The sequence below is a fragment of the Clytia hemisphaerica genome, unplaced genomic scaffold (assembly GCF_902728285.1).
Source record: "Clytia hemisphaerica strain Z4C2 unplaced genomic scaffold, Clytia hemisphaerica genome assembly, whole genome shotgun sequence".
NCBI lineage: Eukaryota > Metazoa > Cnidaria > Hydrozoa > Leptothecata > Clytiidae > Clytia > Clytia hemisphaerica.
The window spans coordinates 369,726-392,761 of record NW_027103834.1 but is presented as its reverse complement, the minus strand read 5'-3'; the positions used below and the strand labels follow the sequence as shown (position 1 = coordinate 392,761).

Below are 23,036 nucleotides of genomic sequence, written 5' to 3'. Positions count from 1 at the left end.
GGGAACTTTGAAAGAATAGGAACTCTTAGGTGAAAGGGTCTTTGAACTGGGAATTTTTTGGTACAAATTTGGCGTTTATCAGGAGCATCCCCTAACAAATTTGACCTCTGTTTCAGATGATAAGCGGAGAATCCTTCACTATCAACATACCCTACAGAGGCAACGCGTATGGGAATTATGGGAATTTTTTAAAACAAAGGTAGGGTGAGTGCGCAGGGGAGTACATTGTTCAAACCTCCTTTGATTCGAGTTGCAACACTTATTTTAAAGAGGTCATTTTAGGTACAAGAGAAGATATGGAAGGCTTTATTTATGTAAAAAAGTGATAGTATAAGACCAGAAATATAAATGGAGAAAAATTGGATCAATATTTCTTATATTTGTTTTCAACAGAGCTACTACGACTGAACTACTAGGCAGATGAGATGGAGTTTTTATAAGATACTTTAATAATTGGTCATTTGAAGTAATAAAAATGACGCGTTATTTAGAGAAAGTAACAAAATTGTTTTATTACTGGTTAACAACCAACCAAATCAAATAAGAGCTTGTAAAAACTCCATCTTGTCCCCTACTAGGGTATACAAATTGAAATATAAACAAAGTAATACAAAGAATTACACTAGAAAACTGTAAAGAATAAGCTGTGATGCAGTGAAAAGATCTTTTTTGGTGTTTGCGCTTGAAGCAATCTTTTAAAAATATGGAAATTTTGCCAGTTTGTTGACATACAAAATATGCATGCAATAGAGTGCATGGGAAACAACATAACAAAGTTAAAGTTTTTACATATACATGTACAACTTAAAGCTGGGCTGAAGTTTTTTATTAATTTAACATAATATAGTTTATATAAAAGTAACCACTCTTCTTTTTCTATTATTTGTTTAATGTGTTATTATTAAATGTTTCTCCTTTGTCAAAAGAAAAAGTTACAATAATGGAAAGGTACATGCAGATAAAAAAGATTGGCGAAGGGTCCTTTGGCAAAGCGTTGTTAGTAAAACGGAAAGAAGATGGAAAACAATGTGTTGTCAAACAAATTTGCATCTCAAGGGTAAATTATGAAATATTTTATACTTAACGTGGGACTATTTATTATGACAAACACTTTATAAACAGTGTGACAAGTTATTTGTACAATAACAAGCTTTGGAGGAAGCAATGGGCATAAATTAGATTCTACTTTTGGTCATTTTATGTAGACTTACAAAGCCTGCTGTTATACAACAAAAAATATCTCTGCACAATCTTTTTTATGAAAATTACAACTACTCAGATTGCCTTACAAAATTAAATTTTTTTATTTAGATGTCACACAAAGAGAAAGAAGAATCAAGAAAAGAAGTATGACTATAATTATCTGATTAAGTCTTGGAAATTGCTTAGAATGTATTCATTTCCATAAATCCGAATTTTATGTAATATCTTTGTACATATTTTATTAACTTTCTCCTTAGGTACAACTCTTATCTAAATTAAAACACCCAAACATTGTGACTTATCTCGAGTCTTTTGAAGGTATGTTGTGAACTAAAGACTTCCTCAAAATCATTATCTTCATGAAGTATTCTGTTGTATCCTTCAGACGGTGACTTTGTTTACTCAAAATCCATTTTGGGATTTTCACAAGCCATCTTTGGCTTGCATTGCAGAGCAGATTTTATCCATTTGAAAATGCTTTAGTTATGGTATGGTTCTGAATGATTTATTAAAACTCTTCTATTTCGATTTTAAATATTTTGATCTACTTTTTATATTTATATCCTAGAATATACCTAAAATATACCTAAAATTACATAACCAAATTTTGATTATTTTATTTTAGGATCTGGCAATTTATATATTGTGATGGACTATTGTGAAGGAGGTAAATCATATTGTTATTTTGTAATTTGTTTTTTCTAGTCATGGTATTTATTACTGATATGATAAATATGAGCTTTCTATATGTAAAAGTATGTTATCCCTAAGCATTGTTTTTTCAAGATAGATGGTTTGATCTTTCATTACTAGGTGATCTCTATCAACTTATTGTTCGACAACGTGGCATGCACATGGAAGAGTCAAAGGTTTGATGTTTATAGCATTAGTTTGGTCTCAATCAGCAATATCATTTTATTTTTGACATTTTTATTATAAATAAAGCTTTATTTAGCCCTTTTTTGTCTGTAATTCAAAGTATTTTCTAGGTAATTGACCTAAGAATTGATCGAGATAGCGTTCCTACTTTTATTATTAACAGGTCCTTGATATATTTGTGCAATGTTGTCTTGCTATTAAGTACATCCATGATCGGAAAATTCTTCATCGAGATATCAAGACACAGGTATGGTAAAACATTTTGAAGGATTTAAGATTCAAGTTACATTCTTCTCACACTTAACATTCATAAACAGTTTAACCTTTAAATCCTCATATCCTTGAATCTAGAGGCTCTTTGTTGCTTTTGGGCACCTTTAGCAAAAGTAAAGGATTGGGGACCAGTATTGGGAAGAGTGTCTGTCATAAAAAAACGAATCGATTCACTAGAGGAAAGAATCAAAACCAAATATCCAACAATGGTACTTTTGAAGGGGGTTAGGCTTTCGATTAATTTTTATTGAATGTTTTACAGAATATTTTCCTGACACGACATCACATAGTGAAGCTTGGCGATTTCGGAATAGCAAGGGTGCTTAAAAAGTATGTAGATATAATTTTCATTGCTACTAGTGTTAACTTTCTTCCAAAAGTTAAAAGGTTTTAGTATAACTTCATCGTATTTCAGAGCTTTAGAATATCATTCATTGAATTTCAGCACAATGGAACTTGCCAGGACATGCATTGGAACTCCATATTACTTATCACCAGAAATCGTGGAAAATCGCCCCTACAATAATAAAAGGTTAAAAATAAGAAGTGTTGTGTAAAAATTTAAAACTAAATTTTTTTGATAGTTTATTCAATTTTTTGATGTTTTTTTTCTAATATTAACAATATTTTGTCTTTTTGAAAAGCTTTCAATATTTATTTTTTCTACGAATTTAGATTTAGTGAAATTTTGCTGTGAAACTAGTTCATGATTCAAAACTACTGGTAGCGTCTGTTACTGCATCTTTGTCTTATCCTATTCGTTTTATGTATTTATCTCCAAACTATTCCCCTAAAGTTATCTTTATTCTCTTTTAGTGACATTTGGAGTCTTGGGTGTGTTTTGTATGAATTGGCAACTTTGAAACATGCGGTAATAATTTGTGTTTTCCTATTACATTTCTGGCAAAAATAACTGGCTTCAATTCAGAGTGACGTACCATAGTAAAGTTTTCCTTATTTTCTTAGTTTGAGGCTGGTAATATGAAAAATTTGGTCTTGAAGATTTGCAGGTAAGTTTGATTCTTCATTTTTAAAACCATTTTGAATGAGCAATATATTATCCTCGAAATTTTGAGGATCTGCCTAATTTTTATCATTTGATTTTTTTTTGTATTTAGGGGCTCGTATCCACCTGTCCCACCGAAATATTCATACGAATTACGCTCACTTGTGGCACACTGTTTCAAAAGATCACCATCGTAAGATAACTTTTGAAGTTTAATTATTTATCTGAAATATGTTTGTTCCCTTCTTGATATGCGTAAGTCAATATTGCATTATTTGAATTTTGCTTCCATGCGACGTATACACTCAAAAAATGGCAGATTGCAGGTTTTACCTGAAAAATTTCACATCAGCTTACTTTTTTGAAGGTAAAAGTAAAAAGGTAAAAGAGAAAAGTTGTTTATGTTGTTTTGGAATAAAAAGTGGGAAGTTTTGATTATGAAAGTTTCTTCATTGTCATATTTTTAAAGTGATCGACCATCCATCAACACCTTGTTGAAGAAACCAATTATACAGCAAAGAATCTCTAAATTCCTTTCTCCTGAGGTAAGCAATAGAAACATCATTAACTTGGTCCTAATTATTTTAAGATTTTTCAAAAGAAATACTGGGTTGAATTCAACTTTTTCAATTGACATCTGTTTCAGGAGGTCGAAGAAGAATTTAGTCATACTGTCTTACATCGACAACCAAAGCCTTCACGTGCTGGTGTTGCTGGAAGGCCTCCATCAGCTGCTGCTGGCCCTGTCAAAAAGATCGTCCCTGGTAAATGTAATACTATATCCTGTCAACTGTCTTTAGAATTTTTTACTGTTATGATTTGGATTTCTCTCAGCCATATCTTTAGAATCAATGATCCTCGAAAATACTCTTCTTACTACTGTTTTTAAGCGAAACGACATGGTGACCTGGTATCTGTTTATGGTGTGTCGGTTGCTAAGAAACCAGCCGAAAGGTGAGACAGTCAATTCATGTACAATTTACTTTGAAGATAATACAATAATGAAATCAAATGAACCAATTGGCCTGTGCGAGAACATGAACTAGTTCTGAATTTATTAACATTTTTTTAGAAAACCACCATCGATGGCTCCTTACAAAAGAGTGGAGAAGAAACCTGCAAATGCTCAGGTATTGTCAGATACCAAACAAATGTTTTTGTTTTTGCTTGTCATTCATAGTATTAGTAGGCTCGATTCGTAACAAGCATCACTAAATAAACGTGCAAATTTGGAACAAAGTACCTAACATTTATACCACCTATAAAGCTCTAGAAAAACTTTATAAAAGATGTTAGCGGATGTGACTGATTTCTGCCTTGAACTGTAACAGGGTAAAGAAATTATTCTTCTGTCTCTTGTTAGGGTGTACGAAGTGCAGAAAAGAAGGCAGTTGATGCGAGAGAGCGTCGAAGGAAAGAAGTACTGGCTCAAGAGAAACAATATCACGAACACATCAAGAAGGTGCAGAAACAACGATGGGAAAAACAGCAAGCAGCCAACATTAATCGTGCAAGGGAAGGCGGATGGAAAAATGTTCTTGGTACAGACGAGGTAAAGGCCTTATGTATTTTATTTATTATCAGTGAGGATACGAGTTGAAGTGTAACAATAAAGTTGTTGCGTATTCGTCTTTTTGTATTGCTGTCACGGAATCTGGTATGCTTTTAGAATCATTGAATCATCACCAGGATTTGGTGAAAAAGTTGTAAAGTAACCAAATTCTTAAAAAATAACACAAATGTTTTCGCCAATATTTCAATATATGCGATAATTTGTACATCAAGCAATCAAGTAAGTAGTCTATATTTCTATCATGATGACTATCCTTTTAAGGACAGAAAGCTATACAAATTGACCCTCAGATTCTGAGCGAGTGCGTCTCAATTCTAATCATCAATTTCTTCACTTTATCTTTTCATCAGAAAGATAAGATGAAGAAATACCAGCCAAAAGCTGAAGATAAAGTGGTCGTGAAGAACAAGAGATATATCGAACCTGATGAAAAACCTGATCAACAACCTCTTCATGCTTGGGCAGAGCAAGAACACCAAGCTCACCGCAAAAAGTTTGTCAACTCAATTTGCATCGTTGTCTTTTAATCTTTTTTGTTTCTTTGTTATTATTGATTTGAAAAAATCAATCTTCTTCGCTCAGAATATGTTCGCACGTCACGTAAGAGAATAAAGCCCTTCTATTGGTGGATGTTTGGACTCAAGTCGTTCTTAAAAATTTACATGATTGTTTAGTTTCTTTTCGGAACGATATAAATACATAATGTCAGAAATGTTTTATATGTATTTAACTAATGACATTTTCTTTTCAGTCTCGGTGCCGTTAAAAAAGAGAACAGTGAGGATGATGAGAGAGAGAAGAAGGAGAAAGCAAGAATGTTGGACGATTTTTGGAGACGTAAAGAAGAAGCTGCTGCAAATAAAGCACGTGTGTCGGAAGCCTTAGCTGGTCCACGTCATCATGTAAGTCAAGAAAAGGTTTAAGTTTACACCCGCCTTTAATCGGCCACTGCTAATTTTTAACCCTATGCCAATTAGAGCCGTAAATAACACCAAAACTTTGAAAGATCACCAAATCGGCTTCCCTAACGTTCATTTCTAATTAATCGATGCTTTTTCCTTAGTCTGGATAAAGAGCAGAAAAATCAATAATTTTCTTCTAAATATACTTCAATCAAATTAAATCGAGTAAAACTGTTAAAACTTGAAAAGTGCTAAATTTTGGCACTTACTACACCGGCCTTTTTTAACATTAATCCACTGAAACCCCAAAATTAACACCAACAATGTCCTGTGCGAAAAGAAATAAACCAGCTGCGCTGGAAGCTCCGGCTTAAGAGATTAAAAGATGTGAAAGATGAGTTTGTTGAGTTAGTTGTGTTAGAACGTTGCCCACAAACTACTAATCAGAACAGATCAGAAAGCAAAGTAATAATTCTATTGCAGAGCGACTATGAGAAATAATCTTAACGAATATAAATGAACCAGCTGAAAGTTTAGCTCTTCTAAGTGATTACACGCGCACTTTCTTGCCTAAAGAACCAACCCCACCCCCCCCACTCATCCTCGACTAAAAAGTTCAAAATTGGAGCTAAAGGAGATAAACGTTTTGGGAGTCAAAATTTCCAAGTTCTTATAAATTTTTTTATTCTAAACTTCCCAATATTATTATTATTATTATTAATTTATTTGGTAAAGAAGGTCTAAGTTTTGTAAAATATACAATGCAGTAAAATACTGATGTGGACCTACTAAAATTGTAAAATAAAATATAAGATAGTTATAAAAATATAAATAAATGGATGATATTTATTGCATGATTATAATAAAATAAGTAATTGTATAAATATGTTAAAGTCAATTAGTATTAAAGTCTTTATAAAAAAGTATATATAAACCTGGATAGTGAAGCCATGATGCGCCGTTGATTTGATTGTCCGGATAAAATTTTGAAGAGAAAAATAGCCTAAATTAAAGGCCACGGCTTTTAGTAGCTAAGCATTATTTTTTCTGTTGGGAAAATACTTGGAGGAGAGTAGGATAAACCAAATAAAATGGTACAATAGTGTGAATGTAATAAATAGTGGTATATTTGGAAAAAACCTGTTTCGGGTTTGAAAAATCTTCAAAAGGAACGGTCGCCCCAGCCAATGAAATTACGACAAAGTCCAAAAAATATCATTTTCAGTTATAACACTGTGAAAATTTCTCTGATCTTGTTAAAATTTACACAGGAATTGTGTTTTAATATCCTTTACTGAATTCTTATAGTGATATGTTTGTAAAAAATCTGTGTCGGGTTTGAAAAATCAAAAGGAACGGTCGCCCCAGCCAATGAAATTACGACAAAGTCCAAAACAATCATTTTCAGCCATAACACTGTGAAAATTTCTCCAATCTTGTTCAGATTTACACAGGAATTGTGTTTTAGTATCCTTTACTGAATTCTTATAGTGATATGTTTGTAAAAAATCTGTGTCGGGTTTGAAAAATCAAAAGGAACGGTTGCCAGCCACGATGAATTTACGACAAAGTCCAAAACGATCATTTTCAGCCATAACACTGTGAAAATTTCTCCAATCTTGTTCAAATTTCCACAGGATTTGTGTTTTAGTATCCTTTACTGAATTCTCATAGTGATATGTTTGTAAAAAATCTGTGTTGGGTTTGAAAAATCAAAAGGAACGGTCACCAGTCGCGATGAAATTACGAAAAAGTCCAAAAACGATCATTTTCAGCCATAACACTATGAAGATTTCTCCAATCTTGTTCAAATTTACACAGGAATTGTGTTTTAGTATCATTTATTGAATTCTCATAGTGATATGTTTGTAAAAAATCTATGTCGGGTTTGAAAAATCAAAAGGAACGGTCGCCAGTACAAAACAGGATCATTTTCAGCCATACACATAACACCATAAAAATTACTCAGATCGTTTTCAAATTTGCACTGTAATGTTGTAATTTTAGTATTCTCTTTTGAATTCCAATGGCTGTGTGTTTGAAAGTTTCATTTCCAAGTTACTTACAGAGTTTTATGGTTTTGTGCGTCTAGAAGAGAAGTTAGATCAGCTGACAATTCATGGCCAAAATTTCTCCAAAGTCTTTCCACATTGTAAGAGAACCAGTATGCATCAAACTTCTCATAAATCATGTCCAAAACATCATGAATAATGATGAAAATGATCAATTTTTCACTGAGATTTGCCCACAGTCAGCTAGCCCACTTTCGGCAGCCATCTTTTTCTAAATACTTTCCGCGAATCAAATCACAATATTATCGAAATCCAGATAATCCGTTTTTATTAAATCGGAATAGATCATCGGATTAGATAAACAAACAAAAAATGTCTTGACCGTCGTCGTCGGACGAGAGAGAATTTAAGGCTCCTAGGCCGGAGCAAAAAGGTAAGGTAATTAACTCTCCGTATGATATTTTGCCCTATTTTTGCTTCACTGGGTTGTTTTGTTTGTATCCTTTGAAACAAGTAAGTGAGTATAATAATTCTCAATTCTCTCAAATTTAGAACCCAATTCTTGATTATCATGAAAATAGAAGTAAGTATAATATTGCTTTAATCGGATTAATTTTCACGAAATTCGATTTTGCGTTTTCGCGAAAATAAACTCGCTTAATCGCCTGAGATTCGCGAAATTAAATCCACGCGAAACTTTTGATATTGATTTTCAGCCTTAATACTATTTTGACAAAAAATGGCGTTTTAGGGAAATTTTCAACTTATTTTTGGCTGAGTAGCCTGGATTAGCGATTCATTTTTCAAGGTATCCACACATTTCATTGTCATGTCACTGACTATTGGCAATATCTATTTCACCAAATAAGTCGAAGTTAGTTATTACCCTTTAGTAACAAACACCTTTTTTAGTGAAGAAGGAAAAACCTGTGGTATCACGCCCACCTATTCATCCAGGTGCCAGAAATCCTCAAGAAGCCGTGAGTTCAATTTTTCGCTGATTAACTTCGTCTAGCTTTGAAATAGTCCAGATTTATCGGAGATCGCAACTGATTTAGTCCATAATGTTATTTGAATAAGTAATATAGCAAAATTTCTCGGTAGACTTTGAAGGATATTTTTCTTGTTTTGAAAAGGAATATTTGCGACAGTTGGAACAGATTCGTAAACAGAATTACAAGGATCGTCAAATCATGCGAGGGAATACCCCTTCAGTGGATCGACCTTCTTCCAACAATAAAGTTTCGGTTGCAGGAGATCCAAAGGTCGATCCTGATGCCAGAAGAAGGAAGATTCAAGAATTGAAGGTGAATAGGCTTACCAAACTGCTGCTCAAAGTCTTGTTTTGAACTAGTTATCATATGTCGACTTTCATCTCTTACCTCGAACAATAATAAATGCTAAAAAATTAAATTGCTTCAAAGGGAAATTGCTCTACCTTTAGGAACGAATACCATTACAATATTTAGTAGTTGTTTCCAGAGACTAGAGAATAACACTTTTATATTTCGATTATTTTTTGTTAGGAACAAGCGGACCGTCGAGCAGCCATGCTTAAAGAGCAATTGGAAAAGAGACGCCAACAAATTGAAAAACAAGTAGAAAAAGACAGAATGGAGAGAATGGTTTGTTTTTCACTTACCTTTTCCGGATCTCAAAGTTCTTCGATTTTAAGTTTTAGAGTCAAGGTTTCATTGACTTGACAAAGGCACAATTTCCTTTAAACATATTTATTTTTTTGCTTTTCTAGAAAAAGTGGAGACAAGAGCGAGAGAAGTAAGTCTTTTCGCATTCACTCTAATAGATGCTAGATATTATTTGAATATTCAGAGCCGTTCCGAAAAAATTTAACAACGAGTCTGGACCCTCCATTGATGCTATCAAATGATGCATACACACACCCCCTTCTCACAGGCCCGGTAGGATTTTTTCGGCCAGTGGGGATGAAAATAACGAACTGGATGCACTCACGGCTTTCTTCTTTCAAATCTTACAACGTTAACATTTTTTCTGTTTCAGCTGTCGCGCCTCTCCAACGCCCCAAGTTTACCAACCACCAAAGAGGGAGGACAATAAAAAAGGTTTGAAAACTTTTGGTTCAAGCGAAATGTACTACACATTTTTTTTTGTTTTTTTAAGAAACACACTTTTAAGAAACATGAGGTTTAGAATGCCTAAAAACTAAGAAACATGCTAAGACTGAGAATGAGAAAATAACATTTTTTAATTAGGTTTTTTTTTAAGAACCTTCCAATCCAGTCTTCCATGAGGCTGATTATGTCAAGTTTAGAAACATGTAAGAAACATTTAAGGCTCAAAAGGTCGATTTCTTAAGAAACATTGAGGCTGCTTGGTAAAACTAGTTTCTTAAAAAAAACGTGTAATTTGTTTAGATATTTTTACTTGGATTCATTTTTTGGTTTGTGCAGTTGGCTAAAACGCGAAAATCACTAATATCCGAAGATTTTATGTTTTTCCATTTTTTCTTTTAGAAGAAAAGAAAGAGATTGCCGTTCCGTCAATTGGTATGGAAACGGCAATGAGGGAGGTTGGTCAACCCAAACTTTTCAGATCCTTGTCAGAGGTAATATAACTTCCATGTTGTACTGAAGTCTATCCGAAGGTCACAATCAATCAATTTAGCCCTTTTTTTTCTTAGTCCTTTTATGTCGTACATAAGTCTATCGCTCTATGAAATTCAATTTCATTTTGAAATGAATTTAAGTCATGCCGGTGAAATAGCTCTTCAAAATCCTTTTTAATAGGGTGAAATTCACAACTTGGTAAAACCACAGAAGCGAGAAAATATTCGTCGAAAAGCATGGGGAGCAGCCGATAAAAATGCTATCCCATCGTTTGCAAATATTCCACTTGAAATCACTGCATCAGCTATGGAAGGTAAATCAATAAACTACCCTCCACGTGGCGAGTAGAAACAAAAAGCAAAAAGTGTCGTGGGCTTGAAAAAATCACTATAGCATGTTTAATGTTTGGTGTGAGAATTTTGCTGGAGAATTCACCTTTAAAATCACCGTATTATAATATAGACGTGAGCTCCCTGTATACTGACCTAACTCTGGACTAAACACTTTGTTCAGGTAGGGATCGAGAAGAGAGTTGGTTTTCGTTCTCATCTTGATATCATTATACTTTCATTGGTCAAGATAAAGAGCTAGAGTCTAATTCCAGGGGGGGTCGAAATTTGGTCAAAATTGATCAAATTTGTTCCGCTAAGGGTCGTAAAATTCCAAAAAATGTCCTTTGTTTTCCCCTTTTTAGTCCCAGTAAGGGTCCAAAGTTTGAAAGTCGGGCGGCATCCCCCCGTCAGCTCGCAACCCTAGTACCTCGCCCCCCGGGGTCTAATTCTTCTTTAGTTGTCAAAAGCTTTTAAGTTTGGAATTGACTTGTTCGATAATGTGTTTAATGTTATTTCATTGTTTCAGCGACCCGCGTAATCGAACCAACCATCAAAAACGAAGTCGAGCAAAGTTTTGTAAATCAAGACAAGAACGAACCGAGAAAAGGTTGGGATAATCAAGGCAAAACGCAATTCGTTTCCAAACTCCATGATATGGATCTACTCGGAACACAAATACCAACTATGACCATTAATAATATTGATTCTAAGGATGTCCCGAAACCAGGACAAACAATTACTATAGAAAATAAAAGGGACGTAGCTAAACCAGGAGAGACAATAATCTTGAACAAGGACATTCCGAAACAAGGCGAAACTATAACGCTTGAACACTCAGCGAACAAAAGCAGTATACCAAACATTGGAGGAAATAGTAACAAAACCATTGTTTTATCAGTTGATAAAAATGATGTAGAAAACTCTAAACGTGGTGAAGTTTCTCCAATTAGACAAGAAAAGACATTGAACAACGAAAACCAAGACGGCTCAACAGATTCGAAGAAACTGCAAAAATTATCTTCTAATGAAAACAAAGAACAAGAGCCAACATCACAATCAGCCAATGAAAAGCTAGAAGTGACGCAATCAACCAATCAGGGGTCCGAGAAAGAAAAGTTCGAAGTAGACGATCTTGAAGTGATTGAGATTTCTGATAACAAGGTTGAGACAGAAGTTTCTGTTGAAGATAAAACGAATGAAAAGACTGTCAAAAATGCTTGGTCTGATGGAGGTACTGTTTGATTTTAATATTTGTTAATCTTTAAATTCTTTTGTTTTGTTTTGGGTAGTGAATTGTCAGCCAGAGTAGAGGTCATCCATATAGTACGTACACAGTGAAGGGGGAGAGAAGGGCTTAGCAAAAGCGTACGTCTATTGTTTAAATAACGTCATTTCTATTGTTCTCTGTACAAGGGGATCCCCGGAGGAGATGGCAAAAATCTGGAATTCTTTTGCGTTCTTACTATGTGGATGATATAACCCCGTATAACCCTGTAGTGTTACGGTGAACTTTCACCAGCTCTGATCCTTAAACTACAGTAGAACGTGTACTAAAACCTAAAGAATATCACCTGTATTGTGAGTCATCTTATGATTATAATGACGAGACCACACCTTCAACCAGGATGTTAGATACAGTTGACAACCTCTAATTCGATTTTCAAGGGGAATCAGACATTCATCGAATACGTGTGAACGTATAGTGTTGTATTATAGCAGATTGATCATTCCCCTAATTCCCCTAATTCGATACGCACGAAGTAAATCGAATGATAGAGAGCAAAATATAAGATGGATAGATTCGATCAATTTAAAAGCGGATCAGGATAAATATCGAATGTGTTACGGAAAACAATTAGTTCTGTGTTGGGGAATCGGATTTCGAAATCCTAATTTAAGCATATAAATAGGAATTAGAAACTCTTTCATAAAGGTCTATTTACACTTAACACAATCCCTCAAGAGAATTTTCATCGAAAACGGGAGTCTATCAAATCATAAAGTGTCGAATAGTACTTTCAACTGCTCTAACTTGGGACTATCTGACAAAACATGGGACGGCAATTCGGACACCATTTCACCGAATCTCCAAAGTCATTTGATTTGAATTAATGAACGGCGTATTAGAAAATACCCGATTTCTCTTTCGCACCGAGTAAGCTTTTAAATCGAAATATGAAAAAAATCCGTAGTGGAACACACGCGAATGTCTGGAACGAAAAAGACCAAATTAGTGGCAAAACGATGGGGCGTTTGACGTCACTCGCGTGACAAGTTACACACTCGTTATTTGTTAATCCCATCGGGCGATAGCTAGTTAGGCGGCTAGGCGGTGGGCATTCTCTAATTCTCCAATCGGCGCCCGGTCATTTTGAATGAAAACAAAAAAAATTAAAAAGGGCGCGCTATCAGTGAAAGTTATCGTGACATGTTGTGACAGAAAATATGATTGATAAACTTGGTGGAGCTATCAAAACAAATTTGTTCTCAAAGAGATTTAACAGTAAGTGAAAATACAGGCCAGAATATCAACAGTCCCATGTTTTGACCAATCGTCCCAAGTTAGAGCAGTTGACGGTAGAGCGCCGTTTTTTGAGAGTTTCTCAAGGAAACATGTACTTTCAATTCCATCGAATACGGGAGTCTCTCGAATAATAGAAAGTTGGCTTTTAGAGAGTGTCAACCGTAGTATTAAATTTGAATAAGAGTGTGGGATAGCTGGTTTTCCACCTAGCTTCTCATCAGGACCAAATTGACCTGAGACACGGAGACAGGGTTGCCAAAGTGCAATCAAATGTTTAACCACTCACAAATGATAAATGGGCATTATTTTGCCTTTAACTTATATACCTTGTCAAACTCTTTTTGCTATTCAGTTTCTCAAAAACCTCCCGAATCGACTCCAGAGAAGCTTTCAAATATTGAAGTGAACAAATCACCAACTGACACGCAATCAAGACACGAAACAAGTGGAGACAGTATTGTTGAAATGTCTGAGGAAGAGTGGTTAGTAACACATTAATGCTCCACAATTTTTTACTGTCAAGCACACTCATTGGGCTTTTCCGGAAAAAACTTTGAATATGGGGTGGGGGTGGAGGATTTAACAATTAACCCCCCCCCCGAACAAAGTTACTTTTGGCCCCTCGAAGAACGGGTTTTATCCCCGGACAAGCATCAGTTGACCCACCAAATTACCCCCGGACATAGCAAATTTTGATGATTTTTCGCTAAATCCGGACAATGTATCCTCCACCGCCCATGTACGGACATTTTCTGGAAGAGCCCATTTCTCTTGACTTATTATATGTCTTTTTATATACTGGGATTAATACTTACTCGTCAACTCGAAACCGGCAAATCTTTTCCCGTTTCGATAAATAGTCCAATTTGTACAAGACGGAGAGATAACATTCAACTGTTAATTATCTTAAACTGAAGCAATTATTCAAATCAAACCTCATGTAAACGTCTTTCTGTAATCAAAAAATAATAATTTTTTAATGCAAGAAGAAGATACATCATAAACGATGCTCTATTCTCTTGGCTTACACTTGAACACATGTTTTGATCATTCCATTTCTTCACTGCTATTGACAGTAAGTTCTTTCCCTCCATTTATTCTTGCTTCAGTTCGTTCCATACGCCAAATCGATCATTTGGATTACAAAGTGGAAGTTACGATATCAAAGAAAAAAAGGTAGAGTGAAGTCTCAGTGATCAAGTCACTGAAAAGATTATTTAATTTTAAACATTTTTGAAATTCTTCTAACTTGCTTCTTTGTCTTCTTATGCAAATTAACATTTTATGTATTAATGAATGTAGAAATCACCTCAACAGATTATTGATCGTCCATTAACGAAATTTTTGTTGCTTTCTACACCAACATAACTTTTCATTAGCCTGGTTGGCAGACCTCTATATAGATATACTTCCTAAATAGTTTACTTTAAGAGACTTTTCCGTCAGAGGATGAGCAAAAACCTACTTCTATATAGACTCTTATCGTCACTTTACTTTTTTCGCAGTTACTACGAACATGTTCGTTACCAGACCTCCGACCAGCAGCCCTTGATGACGTCATAGAAGAAGATGAGGAAAACTCCGAAGAACATGCCAGGTAAACTTATGTTATGGGAAGCCCTCTTAGTCTCTAATACTCTTCCTGTATAACTTCGAATAAACGCCCCCTTCTTAAACGCCCCTTGAACAAACGCCCCTCCTTAAAGGAAGAATTTTCAATAAACGCCCCCTCAAATAAACGCCCCTGTCAAGTAGCTGTCAGGAAGCATCATTTGAAGGGAAACTTTTTTATAGAGTTATTCGGCTGTGCCATATGGAAAATGACGTCAAAATAGGTTCTGATTTTTTTTGTTCACACGTGTGTTATGAAAAGTTTTTTCTTCCAGTGATAAACAAGAGTCTGAGGTAAAAGATGTTAAAGAAGAAGATAACGAAAATGAAGATGAAAAGGATGAGAGCAATGAAGATGAAGAAGAAGTTTCTGATGCTGAAGCGGACGCAGACGATGATGACGAATTTGATGATTATGAAAGCATGTTGGAATCCATGAGAAATGTCCTTGGTAAAACTGCAGGTATGTCTTTATTGTTTAAGATTTTCTTTCGAAAAAGATTAAATTTTAAATGATATTCAAATAGTACGAACACATTCTCGTTGTTAATTCTCAGTTTTCCTCTTCTTTTTAAAAGTACCATTTTTATGTTTCAGCTAAAGAAGCTACAATCAACAACAACAGTAAGTCGAATATTCATCGTATTAATCACGCACTTTATCGTTTTAATTGACTCACGTTTCTCCTTCTATTTTTCTAACTAGTACTTCCAACAGCTGTTCTTGGCAGCTGTCGTCATGCTGGCAATCGAAAATGAGTTTACAAATAAAAAATGTGGTTTCTCGACTAACCTGATAATAATAATACACTCTTACGGACGTCTATGCAATTGACTTTGTCAGTATGGAACAGTATCTCTACCCACAAGTCCTCCTTATATTTGAGGGACTGTTAGAATAATAGTGATGTACTTTAATGGGATAAATTTTCGCAGTGATTAAATTTCGCGGTTCAGCTCATCTGCAAAATTTTAAGATTTCGTGGGGACTTAATTTTGCAGATGGCATTACCGGGAGACCATATTTTTATGAGTGTGTGTCTTTTTACTGCCAAATTACATATACTGATTTTCGAAATTATTTGGACTTCTTTGATGCCAGTTTACATTTTAAAAGTAGTTATTTGACATTTTTAAAGTTTTGTTCAAAAACAATTTCGCGGATAAGACCTTTCTAAATTTCCATTTTATTTTACTTAATTTTACTGATGACACCCGAATTCGCGAAAATTTATCTCTTATTGGAGTTACTCATTTATTCATCCTTCATTTCAGTGACACTGGAGAATGGGCAAGCGAACGAACAAGAGAACAATGAAGAAGATGAAGATGAAGATGATGAATGGGAAGAAGAAAGAGATGATGAAGGTTCCCTGTCAAGCCCCCTTGAATTAGAAAATGAAAAGTTTCTGTACTTCAAGACTTCATTTCCCTGTCAAACCATCCTTGCATTAAAAATTGGAAAGTTTAATTACTTCAAGGCTTATTTCCACTTCTCAATAAACATCCAATTACCGAGATGGTGAATCAGCATTTTACTTTCTCTTGCGCGATTCTGGTCACTCAGGGGATATTTTAAGATTGTAAGCCAACTTTTGATTGATCTTTTCATTTGCAGATGTATCAAATAAAAATCAAAAGAATGTGCTCCAAACAAATGGAGGTGATCGAGAAAATCTGTTTTCACGAATCGAGGAATCAAGAATGGCTTTAGAAAATGAGTTGGGAATGGATCTTTTTATCAAGGTGTACCGACATGTACAGGTGTGTATTCATGATATGCACCGTTGCAATGTCTTCTGGCATTACATCGCGGACCCAATGGCTGATTGGTTGTAACTGACGTAAAACCAATCAATACGTCACTTTCAACCAATCAGCTGTTGGGTCCATAGAAGACATTGCAATGGTGCATATCATGAATTCCAAGGGTTTATTTCATTTTTTCTGTTTCATCCAGTTTGAATGAATGGTCAAAGTTTGAAAAATTTGCTTACCCTAATTTAGGTTCATTTTTCTTAAGAAATCAACTTCTCAGACGGGCAGGTATTATTGCTTTATATTTTTCTCTTTCTTAACGAGAACAAAAACGAGAATTGGCTAAGGAGCAAAAATAGTATGAAAAATGAAAAGAAATTTGGTTGAATTAACCATCTTAAAAGTAGCAGGCTCAAAAATAAATGCCCAATGGCTCCGAAATGTATTTAAGATATTTACAAGTAGCAACAAAGGGTGAGAGTTTCTTCTTCTCTCTCTCCACTGTCGCACAGATGATGCAAGATAACGAAGATGATGAACTTGAGATGGGCACAACCGAAATCTCTCAACTACTCGGTGATAAAGAAAATCTGTACCAAAAAATACTTTATCTTGTCATCGCTGACTCAGCATATTCTGAAGGTAAGCTGAATGACAGATGATAGATGATTGACTATGCTTACTAAACCACAATGTTGAGATAATACCTAAATTGTTTAGAATTTGAATAAATGTGTATTTTTATCAGGGCCGTAAAGATTCAAAAGCTCAAAAATTCTGTCTAGGATTGTAAATTTTATATAATGCTTTTAAACTTATCTTAGCCTCTAAAGTTTACACTTGTTAAATTTATTTCTCAGGAAATGATGGCACATTTTGAAACGTAAGAACGTAACGTTGAGGTGAAACAGAGATATTGGCATTTTAAAACCTAGTGGTAAGAATCGCAAATCATCAAACGTGACAGCTAAAGTTGTTACAGCAATGATTATTTTGTTAACAAAACAAATGGAATCAAAAATCAAAAATAATTATTTAACCAAAACAAAATTTTTTTTTATAAGCTACATATATGATAATTAACAAGCAACCAATTATAGATTTTTTTTAATTTTCCTGGTACTCTTTACGGAATTTCAAAATCAATACAGTTGAACTCGTGTAATTCGAACCCCTATAATTCGAACCCATGTAATTCGAAAAATCATTCAAATCGAACAAATTTTCAGGTCTCATCAAGAAATTTTAATCATGTAATTCGAATTTTCGATTTTTTTGATTGACGAGGAGATTTCCAAGAATCGAGAGCAGAAAATGAAACGATCGACAATCAAAGACTTCTTTGAAAAATTATGAATTGACTTTTAAATTTCAAAACATATGTCAAGATTATTTATACTAGTATTTCATTATTCTAGCTCGAAAACACAAAAAATGTTCAAAATCGAATCAGGTCAAAATATGAAAACTCGTTCGAAACTCATGTAATTGGAACAAAATTTTTGTCCCTGGAGAATTAGAATTACATGAGTTCAACGAATAAGATTTTTGAAACTTTTGGCCAACAGATCAAATTTTCCAGGAAGGCTATGCCTGGGAAACAGATGTTTAAAAAAAGGTCCTCGCTGGATGCTTTCGGACATCAGTAAACTGACGTTAGCCATAACGTTTAGACGACGGGAAAGTTTTTGCAATTTTGAGTGAATAAAAGTGATTTTTTCATCCACTGCCACTTGCAGCACTTCTTGAATTTACTGTTAGACATGGATGTTGAGTGAACGTTATCAGAATAAAAAAACACACTAAGGGACTCTGAGGACTTTGAGCTTGTGATGTTTTTACGTCAGTTTGAAAATAATAGATTATGAAATAACTGTTTTCAAAATATCTTGTTCCTGATAAAATAGTATTGCCCTTGGTACCATCTTTAGTGTTTTTTAACTCGAACCAAATCGGATAGATATCATAAGATTTTATCGACAACTGTCGAAAGCGTATGTTCCCTGGTACCTAACGAGGAACAAAGAAACAAAAATGTTTATACGAATGTGGAGATTTCTCTGTAAATATGTGTTTTTGATTGTATAATGATGTGATTTTTTGCTTTATATCTTACGATATGTTTATTTTAGTACATAAAATATGATGAAAATAGTTTTAAATTTATTATAAAAGAAAGCTTCAAATGACCTCTAATTACTCAGCTCTCTCCAAGTTGTCATTTACCTCAAATTCCGATTGAAGATATAAACAGGGTGGGATAATGACCCCTCTAATAAGTGAACGCCTTTCAAGGCTGTCAAAGGGTGCAAAGAACAGATCTGTAAAGCCCGAAGGGCTAGATTTGCGGCTTTTATCGAAAAGTGAAGCCTAGGTTTGGAAGGATTTCCTACCAAAGTCACGTGACTAAAATATGCAATTTCACCGGTTTGAGAGATGTGAAATAGCGTTTACCGCCTACTTTTTTTTATTTCGCGCTCCGAAAACAATTAAAATGCTAGATCCTATCCATCGGCACGAAATTTAAAAAGTCAAATTTTTGCTTCACTTTTTTTGCTGGAGAAAGCTTAAAGCTGCCTATCTAGCCCTTCGGGCTTTACAGATATCTGTGGTGCAAAGGTGTAAAAGTTTACTTTAGGGAAAGATATTTCAGATCTGTAAAAATGTTCCCATAATTATTCACTATAGTCACAATTATGACCAAAGAAGTAATAAGAGAGACTAAAATCCATTAAATTGATGAGTTGATTTTTTTTCGAGTTCAATTTCGAAATGAATAGAAATGTTGCAAGGAAAATAAAGGAAAAATCCCGCCCGAACTTCGGAAATGGACAAATGCACAAAAATGGAATATCTCGTATTTCTATATCCTATCGAGATCCGAGCAAATGGACCCCGCCCCTGCTGACCTGCTGGGGCCACCAGCCACTAGGATAGATAAATCGGGATAAAGCCGGTTTATCTTTTTCCAAGTACAAAATGCATAATATAATTTGTATCATGTGTTTTGATTCGATATTATGAACGAATAAGATATAAGAGTAATTAATAATAATATCGGCGTAAGATACAGTATAAGTAAGTAAGTTTGCGACTGCAGCTGAGGGCGACCCGAAGGCTCCCGTTCCCGGGGGGGGGGGGGGGCAGCTGGGCAAAAGGACCGACGGGAATGTGCGGGCACTAAGGGTGTCTTTTTCAAGGCACCTCAAATGCACTGTAAGGGTCGGAAAAACTAGAGATGCACTGTAAGGGTAGAAATTTCAGAAAATTCTTGAAAAATCTAGATATTTTGACCAAAAATGCTAGAATTTTGACCATTTTTTGCACGAAAGGGATCGAAAATTTGGGGGAAAATGCACTCTAAGGGTATGATTTTCACTGATTTTTGCTGCACTGTAAGGGTGCAATTTTAAAAGCCAATTTTTGGCCCGCACATACCGTCAGTCCGCAAACCCAGTACCCCCCCCCCCCCCCGGGCTCCCGTTTCGTATAGCTGTCTACCCGAAGGTAGGGGAGAGCGCCACTCTTTTCCCTGGATTTCTCCACTACCCTTGATCCGTCTCTGAACATTAAGTAGAGAGGCATCAAGTACCATTTTGAGAATCTTACGTATGACCCGGCGAAAGTCAGGCGGTACCCCCCCCCCGTAAGCTCGCAACCCTAGTACCCCCCCCCCCCCCCCTTGCGCACCGTAACTGGATGCTCTGCATTTATGCTACGGTACGGTCGCTGATACAGAAGATACAGTATAAGCAACATGCATAATGTATAAAAATAATACGTTTTGTACTTGCTGGTTCATCTTGGTTGTTTTTAATGGTAAGATTTTTTGCAGCTAGCAGCGCTACAGTCATCTAACTATCTTCAATATTGCATACAACATGCAAGCTGGCTGGCTGGCTCTTCCCAGCCCAGCTGCTTCTTTCATATCTTTAGATCTGGTATCTAGATTTTTTGTTATATAATCAGTCATACAGTAGAGTTACCAGGTACCATAGGTTGGTAGGAGAGATTTATCATTGATCTTTTAGTACTATATTTTTATGTTTTATATACCGGTATGTTCTATATTTTTCATGATTTTCACAGGTGAAATACTCTTGAATAAGTTGAAGAGTTTTGAAACTCAGAACAGCTAGCTAGGAGGCTCTCACAAAATAAATTTGTGGAAGCTACTTCTGTCGATTGTTCAGAGCTGGCTCTCGTTTGGGAAAAGGCAACACCATAATGGTCTATAGCTGTCTAGAGGTAAAAACAGGAAAAATTATCTTGTGCCTAGGTAACAGCTTTGTTGGAAAAGACGATCAATAGACCTTTTTTCAAAGAGGCCACCCTGTTGAATAATTATGTAGTCCAGCAGAAAAACAATGATACACCCATGCATAATTATTACAATATGCATGAAACAGTAATTATGCATTGCTGTATCATTGTTTGTATGGCTCGACTACAACGGACTACATAATTATTCTCAACAGGGTTGCCTCTTTGTGAAAAAAGGTCTATTGTATAGTCATCTGGGGTAATTACGGGACAGTTAAAATTAAGGGGTAAATACGGGACAAATGGTGCTATTATTATAAATTTGGATTCAGATGGAGAGGATTTTGGAGATAGTCATTCTAGCTGCTAGAAAAATGTCTAGTTAGATTATTCTAACATATACTTTTAATGATTCAACAAAAGTTTCACATGTCACCATAAAAATCAATTTTCGTAGTTTTAGAAGGAACTTTTCAAGAACTGCAATCACTTTGATTATATTTTGACTGAATTCTGACATCAAGATACTAATATGGTTTGAAATCATAATAGTCACATTATCAAACAAGCAGTGTAGACCTAAAGCTCTAAACCAGCATCTAATAACATGAAAACCAGAATATGATTCTTCAATGGGAATCAAAACTATAAAGTGCACTTACAAACATCAATTTGTCAGATCTAACAAAATTAATAACCGCACTGTCATCATTGACAACAAAACAAACGATTTTCTGTCAAGAGCCTTGTAAACATTCCAACAACTTCCATCGAAATGATCTATCCACAGCTCAGTCTACCATTTTAGCGCGGTCCGAGGATTGAGCCGAGAACTCTCGTAGAGCGCCCGAGCTCCCGCGCGGCGCGCACCGCGGGGATGAAAAACTTCAATCTGTCAATCATTTTCTCAAGCGAAGAGTACGCGAAGCGATTCTAGCTTTACGATAGTACCGCGAATCATCAATGGATAGTATTCAATTATCATTATCCCTTTATTTTCATTCCTAGAACTTTTGCAAAAATAAGGAAAAATAGAAAAGTTGTATTTTTTACTGCTCTATTCACATATTGAATTTGAAAGATCTTCTATGTGGCGTTTTTTTGCAAACTTCAAAAATCTGATTTTTGTCCCGCCTTTGCGGGGCTTTGGCTTAAGTGCTTGAGTGCAGCATAAGGGTACAAAGTCCAAATATGCGTTTCCCGTAATTTTTATATGAAGAGTTAGGTCTATACTGACAAGGTATACCTTATCTCTAAAAAGTGTGTCCCATATTTACCCTGTAGTCAAATCTTAATCTTGGGGTAATTATGGGACACTAAAGTTTGAGTTTGAAACGTGTTTATTTTTTATAAGAAAACTACAAACTTGATTTTCTAGTTTAATGAAATCATAACTACACTCTAAGTTTTTCAAAACCTGCAAAGGTTTGCATCTAAATATACTTTCTATTTCTATTTGGTTGAGTTGCAGGAGGCTTTGAGGCCTATTTTCGCAACTATAGACGCTTTCAATGAGCGTCCCGTCAGCACCTTGGACTGACTACCCAATTCCCCTCACATGACATGGGTTGACCCGGGCGAAGGTTCATTCACTTGCCAAGTGAACCGCTGCGAGTGGGAATCGAACCTCAGTCGCCTGTGCAGTAACCAAGGTCAATGACCACTATACCACAGCGCCTTTACTTCAGTTGGTCTAGATTGCTCTATAGAAATATTATTGATTGAAGTGTCCCGTTCCCAAATAGGAAAAAGGCTGGGGTAAAAATGGGACACTGTCACTAATTTTGTTAAAAGTCCTTTAGATGATAGCACTTGGATTTGAAGTCATCAAGTGGATGCAAAACCTCAAATATCATAGCCTTTTGGAAAGATATCTGGATTTTTCAATAACATTTTATACCTGTCCCATAATTACCCAGAGGGTGTCCCGTAATTACCCCAAAATGCAGGGTATTTATGGGACACCTTTAGAATAATTTTTAGGAACATCTACTAAATTTCAAGGAAAAGTAATAAATCTTGTGTAAAGTTTATACTTTGATAAATGAAATATCAAAAAATCGGATCTCTAGGATTAATACTTTTAGAGTAATGCAAAATGTCAAAATCGTCCCGT

At 35.2% G+C, this 23,036-nt stretch overlaps 1 protein-coding gene across 1 annotated transcript; it reads left to right on the top strand.

The window, feature by feature from the left end:
* Positions 1 to 926: 926 nt before the first annotated feature.
* Positions 927 to 17,626, top strand: LOC136806934 (serine/threonine-protein kinase Nek1-like). Its single transcript, XM_067063504.1, has 36 exons — positions 927 to 1,057; positions 1,312 to 1,347; positions 1,461 to 1,521; positions 1,829 to 1,870; positions 2,017 to 2,072; positions 2,246 to 2,329; positions 2,618 to 2,685; positions 2,801 to 2,887; positions 3,172 to 3,226; positions 3,322 to 3,365; positions 3,474 to 3,554; positions 3,831 to 3,906; positions 4,008 to 4,125; positions 4,252 to 4,315; positions 4,434 to 4,491; positions 4,725 to 4,913; positions 5,285 to 5,427; positions 5,686 to 5,836; positions 8,401 to 8,431; positions 8,761 to 8,828; positions 8,985 to 9,155; positions 9,375 to 9,473; positions 9,599 to 9,624; positions 9,868 to 9,929; positions 10,341 to 10,432; positions 10,614 to 10,746; positions 11,292 to 11,996; positions 13,642 to 13,771; positions 14,399 to 14,465; positions 14,795 to 14,886; positions 15,176 to 15,363; positions 15,498 to 15,524; positions 16,175 to 16,267; positions 16,518 to 16,663; positions 17,170 to 17,299; positions 17,518 to 17,626. The coding sequence occupies exons 1-36, from the start codon at positions 941 to 943 to the stop codon at positions 17,535 to 17,537; spliced, it is 3,810 nt and encodes a 1,269-aa protein (XP_066919605.1). The 5' UTR covers positions 927 to 940; the 3' UTR covers positions 17,538 to 17,626.
* Positions 17,627 to 23,036: the final 5,410 nt, after the last annotated feature.

Coding starts and splice junctions, on each gene's coding strand:
- LOC136806934 (XM_067063504.1), top strand. CDS start 941: ATGGAAAGGTACATGCAGATAAAAAAGATTGGCGAAGGGTCCTTTGGC. Junction 4,316..4,433: donor GCTAAGAAACCAGCCGAAAG/GTGAGACAGTCA, acceptor ACATTTTTTTAG/AAAACCACCATCGATGGCTC. Junction 15,525..16,174: donor AGCTACAATCAACAACAACA/GTAAGTCGAATA, acceptor CCTTCATTTCAG/TGACACTGGAGAATGGGCAA.